The sequence below is a fragment of the Plasmopara halstedii genome, assembly GCF_900000015.1.
Source record: "Plasmopara halstedii genome assembly, contig: Scaffold_2956, whole genome shotgun sequence".
In the NCBI taxonomy this organism is placed as follows: domain Eukaryota; phylum Oomycota; class Peronosporomycetes; order Peronosporales; family Peronosporaceae; genus Plasmopara; species Plasmopara halstedii.
The window spans coordinates 961,538-972,622 of NW_020189861.1; the positions used below are offsets into that span (position 1 = coordinate 961,538).

The 11,085-nt window shown below is 45.3% G+C and overlaps 3 protein-coding genes across 3 annotated transcripts; all 3 read left to right on the forward strand.

The window, feature by feature from the left end:
• Window positions 1-2,404: 2,404 nt before the first annotated feature.
• On the forward strand, window positions 2,405-3,535 carry PHALS_06313 (uncharacterized protein; the record flags this gene model as incomplete). The annotated part of the gene is made up of 1 exon (XM_024719578.1): window positions 2,405-3,535. The coding sequence occupies one exon, from the start codon at window positions 2,405-2,407 to the stop codon at window positions 3,533-3,535; it is 1,131 nt and encodes a 376-aa protein (XP_024584863.1).
• Window positions 3,536-3,836: 301 nt separating this feature from the next.
• PHALS_06314 (hypothetical protein F444_21954) lies at window positions 3,837-10,271 on the forward strand (the record flags this gene model as incomplete). Its single annotated transcript, XM_024719580.1, has 1 exon — window positions 3,837-10,271. One exon carries the CDS (start codon window positions 3,837-3,839, stop codon window positions 10,269-10,271), a length of 6,435 nt encoding a protein of 2,144 aa, XP_024584864.1.
• Window positions 10,272-10,638: 367 nt separating this feature from the next.
• On the forward strand, window positions 10,639-11,073 carry PHALS_06315 (uncharacterized protein; the record flags this gene model as incomplete). The annotated part of the gene is made up of 1 exon (XM_024719581.1): window positions 10,639-11,073. The coding sequence occupies one exon, from the start codon at window positions 10,639-10,641 to the stop codon at window positions 11,071-11,073; it is 435 nt and encodes a 144-aa protein (XP_024584865.1).
• Between the last annotated feature and the right edge of the window lie 12 nt (window positions 11,074-11,085).

Here is an 11,085-nt window from a genome sequence, read left to right on the forward strand (position 1 = left end):
AACTCCCTGAGCACCCCGCTCGGAGAACCCACCGCTATCAGCGGAATATCACTCGCTCTCATGAACAATCGGTTATACAAGTTGAGTGTGCTGTACTTTGTACAGCCATCATGTTGTTATGGAGAACATCCTTTCTAGGAATCGGCGTCTGTGCCGGAATGTAGGCAGCGTTTAGCTTATTGTAAGCGTAAACGATAGCGCGGCTCCCAGACACAAAACATGGGTGTCGAATGGGAAGACTTGCTCTCACGCACCATTCTTGCATCGTGCTTCGCACGGAAAACGGCGTCACCGACGTCAAACTGGCCTCTGGGCAGGGGTCATTTGCGTGTTACGCAGAATTTGGCTCCCAGAACCAGGCCAATCTCATGACGCACACCTTGATCCGGAGGTCTTTGGAGACGACGTCTTGTAATTCCTTAACCAAGGGATGGTACGGATCCGAAGGATTTTTCTGGGATTGGACGATCCACTTCATGCGGTTATCACCCTTCTTGCTGTCCTCCAGGACAGCTTCAATCAGAAGCGGCGAAGAGTAAGTCTCCTCGTTCGGTCGTCTAATGACCACCTCAGCTAAATTGTCTGCCTTCAAGTCACCGCTTAACCCTTTGAAGGACATCTCGTTCAGCTCATGAAGAGCACTCACCGAGGGAAAAGCCGTGATGGTGACTTTGCCGTCTTCCTCTCCCATCATATGATGTATAGCTGTGCGCTATCGTCTACGGTAGACACACCCTGGGGCAGGGTCGACGCCCTGCATCTTGCAGATATCATACGGTATCGCCGACTTCTCTCTATAGAGGTTTTTCGTCTCATGCAGACCAGTGAGATCAGGCACCCGGCGTCGTCTCGTGTCCCCACTCCCTGCTCCATCGGAGCCTTGGTGTTATTAACAACATCCGACGAGGAGCTGCTATTTTTATAGTCTTCGTCCAGTGCATAACGTGCCACACCACTCCACACGCAATACTATAGCCTCGCCTTCGATGCCACGGACCTCGTCCGACCATGCCACTATTGGTGTGCAGGAACTGCTTTGTAACGAGAGCAGTGCTCAGTGGGTTACGTACCACTCCACCTGCATCACTGGGACATCGCCCTCGATGCCTCGGCCTTGGCCGACCATGCCACTCTTGGCATGCAGCAACGGCTTTGATACTCCAGTGCTCAGTGGGTTACGTGCCATTCCACGATCAGCCCGCGACTCATGCTCGGGACTATCCCCAAGCTCGGGGACTGAGCGCGAGAATGGGCACTAACGCGCGGTGCTTCGGTTGAAACTGTGTTCCCTCCTGAAGCGTCAGCTTTTGCAATTGTTCCCACAGCCTAACCTGGCATATCGCGTGCGATCGAGTTTCCTTGCTGCCCGACAGGGGTAGAAGTAGTTGGTGGACTTTGTCAAAGAGTTGAGAACGCTCATTGCCGGGATGTCAACCGATCCTCTCCCCGAGGCGGTCGCAATGACCGTCTTTTTGGAGGGCCTCCACTCTGGCGTGGCCAGAACGGAAATCTTTTGTGTCAATCCGTCTTTTTTTGAAGGTGCGGTGAATGTGGCATTGAGTGCCAAATTTATGCAGGGGACAACCCGTGCGAAGGTGACAGGCGTCTCCACAGACAGCAAACCGTCGGGTGCTTAAACGCTGCTCGGCAGCTCGGAGCTCTACCTTCTCTTTTTCAGCATAGCTGGGATCCATTGGCTTAGACCTACTCGACGAGCCCTGAGAGTGTGCATTCCAACCAAGTCATGCTGACTTAAAGTTCACCAAGACTAAGGTCGGGTTCAGCACTGAAATTCCAAGCTATCAGCACAGGTGCCAACTGCTTCGACTTAACGTTCAATCCCAAGGAATCCAGTTAATGCGCATCAACCAACACCCCAGGGCTTGGTATCACCACTCAACTAACTCACAATGCTTTCATACACGGTCGAATCCATGCGTTATTCGCGACGTACCGTTGATGTTGCAATCAACTTCGGGACCCCAACCGCAAGTCCGGCGAGACCAACACTTTATCTTCACACAAGTGCAGCAACAATGCGTCACTTCTTCCAAAGTTGATGGGGGTCTATCAGAACCTCACGCTGGCCCAGATTATCAGAATCTGAGCCAATCAAGCGTTGAAGAGGACGCTGTTCATATGCCGCTCAATAGCTCGAATATTTATATACCCCATCGCTGCTTCCTATTTTTTTTTACTTGTAGTGTAAGAAATCAAATCCCGAAGGTGCAAATTGTCTCATAAAATTGCCAAAACTACTACATTCAACTTTCATCGCATGGGACAAGAACATGTATAAGAAAAGAATACCGCAGAAGCAAATTTGAGGAGAGATTGGTACATGACAGCGCGTCGTAAACGGAAAGCATTACGCAGAGCCTCAAACAGAGCAAAGTCTAAGAGCATGGAAGAGAAATCAAGGGCAAATCAACACCACAATGGGGTCTGTAGAATTACTGTTGCTAAGCCCGTAGGGAGACTTAATAAACCATATTTCCAAAATCGCGATGAAAGGATTGGAGATAAAATAGAATTGGAGTCGATTTCGCCAGCACAATTATCATTGTGGAACGGCATATCTCTGATTCAAAGTGCCGAACAACTGGCTGAGTGGATTTATAATGTCGCAAATCAAAGATCTATAAATCTGACACTTAATTGCTGCGAACGGAATGAGATCGTTCGTGATGCATTACTTCGACGATTTAATTGTTGGCCCGAAACAAAAAACATACAAGCCGCCAAACGGTATCAAAAGCTGATCCAGAAAGCTCATGATCAATGCCACGAGCAGGTCCAGTTGTATCTACACGATCTCCGCGGAAAATTACTTGCCGGAGCAGAAACGCTGTTCTGGCTCAGTGAGCTCCAGCCTCTTGTACATCCTGCGATCATGACACGTTTGGAAGCCAAGGACACTTTGGAAGCGTTCGTGGACGAAATTAAGAGCATTGACGGATTTTACCAACAATTAAACAACGGACGGTTGTGGCCCACATTAACTCTCCCTTTCAAACTTGAGTTTCTCTTTCAAGGTGTTTTTAACTTGGTGTTGCAAGGCTTCACACCTGCGGCATATGATGCAATGCAGATTTTTAAGTTATTTGCGGAAAATTATACTACATTTGATCAACGAGCGCCTCGCGGGCATCCCATCGGAATATCCATTATAGCTAGCATTGGAGCCTTATTTCCATTCGATACAGCTGACCTGAAACAACTTGATGAAGAAATTTGCGTGACCCTTTCAAGTCTACTCACCAGAATGGCCCGCGACTGGATCCGAGTTGTTGGCCAAGTTCTTGAACTTCTAGAAAAAATACTCATTACTAAATGGGAGCTGTGCGAGCAGATTCAAATTGAAGAAGAACTGATCATGTCGGTGCAAAAGGAGATTCAAAACACTTTTGAGCAGCTCAAGTGCTTGCTACTAGCGGATAAATTGAATTCAGAGAGACCAAGCGGTGACCGAAAGGCTCTGAATGTCAAAATATCAAATGAAGGTGGACAGCTTTTTAAAGTCGACTTGAGTTAAGCACGCATATACAAATATTTGAAAAAAATGTATCGCAATGCAATAGTTGAGGACCATATATTAGTATTTTAAATGGTATTGCAATATTATAGTATCGTTGTTCATGTACTAAATGCATCGCAAATTCTTGATTTCATTACCAACGTTATCAATTTGAAGATAGCTGACCGTTTATGCTAATGTCATTTTTCCCTGAAAAGGGATACAGTAACTGTTCCGTTGACTCTGGGTCGTGCGTGGCAAGTTATACCTCAAATTTTAACGGAGGCCACAAGCGGAACAGAAACTGCAGAGGTAACACATGCGTCTAGGTACCAATAAAAAGCTTATAAGCTCGAACTGTTTTCGCCTGCTGGAGTTAGTGCGAGAAGTGCAAAATGATGTCGAAATTGTGAAGCCAGTTTTAGAGGAGCTGGAAGTGATTCGACTGAGCTGCTCGCTTGGAATGCTATCGTCGATTTCAGCGAACGACTTTGAGGTAGAGATGTTGGCAGCTGAAGAATTCGATGACGATTTTGCTCTGTTTCTTCGAATGGAGTTGTTCGGAGAAAACGAGAGAGCCAAAACTGACGGAGTCAATTTAATTTCTCTATTTGGAAAGCAAGAAGCTGTTAGGTTTGAATTTATGCGACGTGGTGGTTGGTCCGACGATATGGAAAGTCATCTGAAGACGGGTGACCATGGAATTTATTGTGTCGCTCAACAGGAAAATTCTCGTATGTCTCTTACACTATTTAGCTGGATCCCTGATAATTTTTTTCAGAAGTCTCGACTGCGCGATACGGCAACATACGTGCTCCGATTTTTGACATGTCTCTGTCCTAATATGGTTTGCTGTCTGTCGGTTGATGATGTCGAGCTACTTGATCGAGCGGTGAAGTCCATGAAGACCACCAATTTGGACGCATGGAGGTCGTATTCAGTCGCATTTCATGTCGAACGGCAAGAGGAGCAGAAGGATGGTGTCATTTGTGAGGAACTGGCAACAGTGTCGTTACCCGTAAATTCTCCGACTGGGAAACCCCAGCTGCTGAAGGGAAGCTATCCTGCTTATTCTGTCGTAGAACCAGCTCCAGCGACGAAACGCACGATAGTCGAACATCGTACTTTTGGAAATATGAAAGACTTTGCATCATGGTTGATCGAAGAGGCTCATCAACGTACTGTGCAAATAGACTGGATGGGACTTGTTCCCAAAAGCTTTCGCCAAGTGTTACTAGAGACCGCTGAACAGTTGCCTATAGTGGAGCTGAAGAATGTTCGTGAAATGGTGGAGCGTAGTCGACAAACATTAGTGAAGCAAGCTAGCGAGGAAGTCCAAATGCTTATTGAAGAATACAGGGCGGCTCTTATCGACCACGCAGAGAAATTGTTTGATCTGGATGTATTGTTTAAGGTTGTAAAGGGGGAACCTGCTTTCGTGACTCTGAATCATTTTGTGCGAGATATGAAATCCCAGCGCAGCATTTGGAATGACCTTGATCAAACGACTCAAATGACGCTTACTTTTCCATGTCGGCTTAAAAAACAGATTAAATCAATAGCGTCCATGTTCCGTGATCATGGTAACGATGACGAAAGTGACACATTTTTGGCAACATTTATGAGTCAGCATATTACTGGTGATGAAGCTATAGCTGAAGCTTCTAGCGATGGCATATTTAAACGAACATTGAAACACCTTGGAAAAATTATAACACAAGACCAAGACCCGGTGCTTTTGTCAGATGAGTTTCGCATGTCCATAAAGAAACCTTTGACTTTAGCTCGTGAGACCTGGTTTTCGTCTGTAGAAAAAGTTCTTAAAGTTGCTGAAACCGCTTTAGTAAAAAAGTATTGCGATGATAATGAGAGGTCACTTCAGCAGGTGCATCAAGATGATGAACACAAAGTGATTTGTGATGCTTTCGAAAAGTTACTTTTTTCCTGGCGTACACAACACGAAGATAACCTTACGACAACTATTCGACCTCGTTTTCGGTTCTCGATGATTTACTGTAATCTCGAGAAAGAGCACTGGGAGCCTGCTACGGACCAACTTAAAATCATAAAGCTAACGCACAGTGACGGTGAACGATTCGAAGCCATTAAGTTGGGCACACATCGTTTGCCTCGGGGGGAAAAAGTTCTGAAATCATTTTCAATAAAAAATCACTGTATTGTGTTGGTGACAACGTCTCCGAACGGTACGACGGTAAGTCGGGTAAATTTTCCGCTTCAACGAAGGAGTCACGAGTGGGAGGTTGGGGTGGTAATGTCTGAGCGTCATTTTGGTCGATCTGCATCTCTGTGTGACTTGAATGTCAAAGAGCGACTTATCGCGTTTGTCGAGGAAGGTGGTCGGGTGGTGTTATACCGTTTCAATGAAACCTTTTCAAAACTTGAACTCTACAAACAGATTGAATTATCTTTGCGAACGTCGCTGAAGCTTCCAGTCACTGATGTGCTATTAGCGGACGAATTTTTTTACGCAACCGATTCAGAGGGGCTCATTCAGTCTGTAAATATAAGAAATCAACAATCGTCTCGGGCTACACTTATTCAAACATCAGGACCTGACACGCATTCTTTGTTCGCATCGGCTGACAGTTCAGTGCTGTGTTTTTTGGGATCAAAAGGACGTACAAACTCGGCTGAAGACAGTTACTGTGCAGAGTTGTATGCCGTGGCAAGTGAAGACTTTCGCAATGTTCCTGTGACTTTTATTGGAGATGTAGTACCCCGATCGAAAGCCCTGCTTGGCCAAATTTTCAATGACTTACTTTTAATTGTGAATGAGGAGAGGACTGTGTGTGTATACCGCCTTGCAGTGACTGTAAGAAGTGAGTCATTTCAAATCCAGCACTCGAAGGAGCACTCGGTCAATGGTAGTAAAACGAATGCTTCGGGTGGTAATGATACAGATCACTGGTTACGAGTATTTTATCATACATATGAAAAGTTTCCCGTGCGTGGCTTGATCCAAGGTGTTGACGATACCAGATCTACAATTAAATTGCAGATAACGTCTATAGCAGATATGACTGAGCAAGATAAAGACAGCTGCCTCTCCTTTTTCCAAAATTTGATGCGAGATTTGCGAAAGTTGAACAAACCTTTGTGTGGAATGGATCTTGCGCGAAACCTGGCATTCGTGACAGATGTTTTACGTGTTCATATTGCTCCACAACCCGCTCGAGAATTTGTATTGAATCTGATAACGTTTGTTCCGATACAAATCTGTCGAGCCGAAGCAAATTCACTTACGGTCATGACGAATGGCAAGGCGAATTCAATAAATTCTCAAGCGCAGAAACTACACGCCGTTGACATTGCACGCTCTATTCGATTTGGCTTAATCTCGCCATTGCTTGAGTCGTGGCAAGGTCGATGTGTTGTGATCACTTCAATGGGAAAGCAGTCAACAGGCAAAAGTTATCTGCTTAACCATTTGACCGGATCATCGTTTGCCATTGCTGGAGCTCGTTGTACTGACGGAGCTTGGATGTCGATTCGAATTCTACCCAACCAAGTTCTTTTAGTTGTTCTTGACTTTGAGGGCCTCGGTTCCTTCGAGCGGACGGAACAAGAAGATGTATTTCTCTCAGTCCTTAATGCATCGATATCTATGTTCACAATCTTCCGTATGGAAATGCGTTTTGACAAAGAGATTGATGACTTATTTGCTCGATTTCAGAAAGGTGTGGCCTTGATTAAGGGTGATCCAACGCTTTTTCGAGGTAAATTATACATGTCCGTTAAAGACGTGAATCCTAATGATCAAAAGGGAGTGCTGGATGAGTTCTTCGTTAAGTTTCAAAAGCTGGTTGGTGCAAACAAAGATAGCAACTTTTTGCTGGATATGTATTCTGGGCAGTTGGATATCAATTGTTCTCCACCATTGGGTACAGTAAGCTACTACCAGTCACTGATGCACGCTCAGAACTATATCGAAATGTCATTGTGTGGAGTGAACAACGTAGGCTTTAGAAGCGGAAAGACTTTTTTAGATTGCATCCGATTGGTACTTGCCAAAATCACGATTCTTGATTGGACGTCGCTAGACGAAAGTGCGAAGCAGTTTCAGTTGTCCGAAATCACATCCAAGTTGTCAGGCCTTTTAAGAACTGGGTGTCTCATTCCGCAGGAGTATGTCCAGAGAAATGAAGACGCGCCCTCATATTTAAAAGAGAAAATTGCTGAGACTGGCAATGGTGAAGTGATCAATGTCGACGTGAAAACATTATGTGACGAATATCTAGCTCTTGGTGAAAAGTGGAAACGGTTAAATAATTCTATTGATCTTGACTTAATTAATGACTGGGATATTGATTTAGGCTTCGACTGCTGCTCTTCAGAAGATAATACCATTTCAGAAGTGCACACCGCAATTAAGCAGCTTTTACGAATATTCTTAAGATCGAACACGAGTATCCAGGGTGGCAAAGTTCCTCGAGGAGTCGAAGTCGATTTTGACGCATTCTTGTCATTCTTTGTTCGGCGTCGCAAGGCCCGAATTTCCATCTATGTGAAGCAAATACTTGGCGATCGAATGCCTGAAGAATGGACAAATATTGAGCAACAGTTTTTAGGTCGATTTCAAATTCTTTTCTCACGCTGTCAAAGCCATTGTAACGAATGTCATCTTGGATGCATGAAAGCTGCTGCGCATTTGGAGCCAGCACATCATAGTTGCGGAGGGAATCATATTTGCGGTGGTCGCTGTGAGTACTGCGACAGCAGTGAGAACTGCGGCAAGACTCCACCTTGCGACAAAGAAGCTGGCCACGAAGGCAAATGTGAGTGCCGTGATGGAGATCATACATGCGGGCGAAAATGCTGCATGGATAGATCGCCTAATTGTGGAAGAAAGTGTTCGTTAAAGCGAGGCCACTTAGATTTGCACAAGTGTGACGTGGTCGTCCACACTTGTGGTCAAAAATGCTCCGCCAAAGGCTGCTCAGGTCGTTGCATTTTAGATGTGGAAAATTCTCATACTGCTCATAAATGTGGCGAAGAACGCTGTATGCAAGAATGTGTTATGGATGGATGCAATGAAGTCTGTGGTGTGTTGGATCATTTTCACGGCCAAGAAGACGTTTCAGTTGTGTTTTCGGTAGAAAACAGTGATGAGAAAGAGTCACGTACATTTGACGCCGTTTCTGAAACTCCGATTGTCCACATGTGCACAAATGGACATGAGTGCCAATCCATGTGTCAAGAGAACGGGATCTGCAAAGTGGATGTTTTTCTCAAAAAGTCGTCGAAGACTTTTACGGGTGATCGTGGCAGTTTTCAGTTTAATTTTCAGGAGATGAATGGTGCTCGAAAGAAATGCACTAAACTGCTATCCAGTGGTCAGATGATACATCAGGGTCCACATTCATGTATCTGTGCACAAAATGACCAAGTGAAAAAAGATGTTATACATTATTGCGATGTGCGGTGTCCATGCTGCAGCTATTTTTGTCAAAAGAGCTATGGTCACCATGGGGCGCATACGACATCTCACGGCAATATGCGCAATACGTTCTTCTTATCAGACACCCAGGATATTGATATTGAGGAACGCAAGTATAAAACCGGCGAGCTGGGCATTGCTGAAATGTGCAATTTATACTGTTCAAAAATGGGTCGTGAGCACGTGCACTATCTTGAGTGCGAGCAAAGTAGTGAAGCCCAATGCATATACTCTGGAAGCGCTTCCGATCAACGTCGTCACTGCAAGCGAGCGCTGGAGCCAAAGCCAGACAAAGAAATGGATGAGGTACTACATAAAAAATTCTGGGAACACTTGGGTTGGGAGGATCCGTGCACGTCCAAAATGGAGCTGGAACTCTTTGGCAAATGTGGCTACAAGTGCGACGCTCCCGACCACGATGATCAACCGTCGTATTGTGTTCTTCCTGCATGGCACAATGCTCTGCCAAAGTCGACGTCTGGTTTTGATGGATTTACGTATGTGAAGGGACACAAGTTTGAATGTTCACACCTTGCAAGCGGTGGAAAAATGCACCACGTGTTTGTTCTAGATTGCTCAGGCTCAATGCAAGGACAGCCTTGGAGTGACCTCATGGGTGCATGGAAGGAGTATGTGTACAACCGCATCTCAGGCGGATCTACTTCGGACTTAGTGTCGGTCGTCACATTTGACAATTCAGCACAAATCGTTTACGAGGCTCAATACATCACGATGATGCAAAATGTTAACATTCCATATCGTGGTGGAGGAACGAATTATGCCGTTGGACTGCGATGTGCAAACGAGGTGTTGTCCAGGGTGAATTTCGAGGAATTTAAACCAGCGATTGTATTCTTTAGTGACGGACACCCGATTGATCCGCTTGAGGGTGAACGACTTGCAATGCATATCAAAGGGTGTTACGAAAGGAATGGGCTGCAAGCATTTGCTGTGGGCTTCGGAAGCATTAATCTGAACATGTTGGAGCGAGTGGCAGAAAAGTTGGGGGGCACTTATCATCACGTTCTCACTGGAAATGAATTAAAGACAACATTTTTTACGATATCGGCATCCTTGAGCACTCGAGTGGGTCTTGCCTTGGCGAAACCAGACCATGAGCGAAATTGCGTGATATGTGGACAAGATTTGGCATCGGGTGAGACAGTGAAATTGGAGACATGCAAACATGAGCTTCACAAAGTTTGTTTGGATGTGCTGGAGCGCAACGCCAAGCAGGACAGTGAAGTCGCTCATTGTCCGTCTTGCCGCCGCGAAATTTCCTTTCAAAAGGCTTAAGCATTTTATATATCTCTACGTTATGAAGGGTTGTTGTTAAGTTGAAAAAAAATCGATATTTTTCTTCTGAGGTCTTGCTTAGTTAGGATACTGAGAAATGTTGCACTCGAACAGTTTGTTTATGTTTCGTATGTCACGAATCTTTATTTTTTGTGCGAAAGACGATGGGATAAACCTTCGGCTAATAGAAATATAATCAAGAGATCTAAAATTTTGACAGGTGGATTTTGATAATACACACCTAGTTCACTTCACATTGTGCATAAAGCATGTTATTCATATCTGGTACCAATGGTCAGCTTCATGAACGTAAGCATACATGTAGTGATGTTGATGATGAAGGTCAGGTATATTGTATTACATGTAGATGAACGACGATACCCTTTCTCCTAGCTACACTGAGTTATTACGCGTTTCGACTAGGAGGGAGCCGGCGTTCAGCCGCCAAAGGCGGCTCGCCGGCTGGATTTCGGAAGAAGTCCCTCGTTCTAGCTTCTCTAGAACGATGCTTCATCCAAGACAGCTGAGACCTGCAACCAAACTCTTGGAGCCAGTATTGTATGTCTTGGTTGAGGTGTTCCGCAATGGCTTCCCAGTTTGGGTGAGAGGTGCTTGCTTCACATTGTGGGATCGACATGAATCATTGCGATGTTTGATGCGCGATCTGCCATTTTGTTGTATGCCCTTGGGTGATGGCACCAGCCGACGACCTATAGCTTGCGAATCTCGAGCTGGCACTGAGCATAACTACGCCAAAGGGTGTGCTTTTTTGGAGGCCGATGTTCTCGCATCTGTCCGATGATCATTGAGCTGT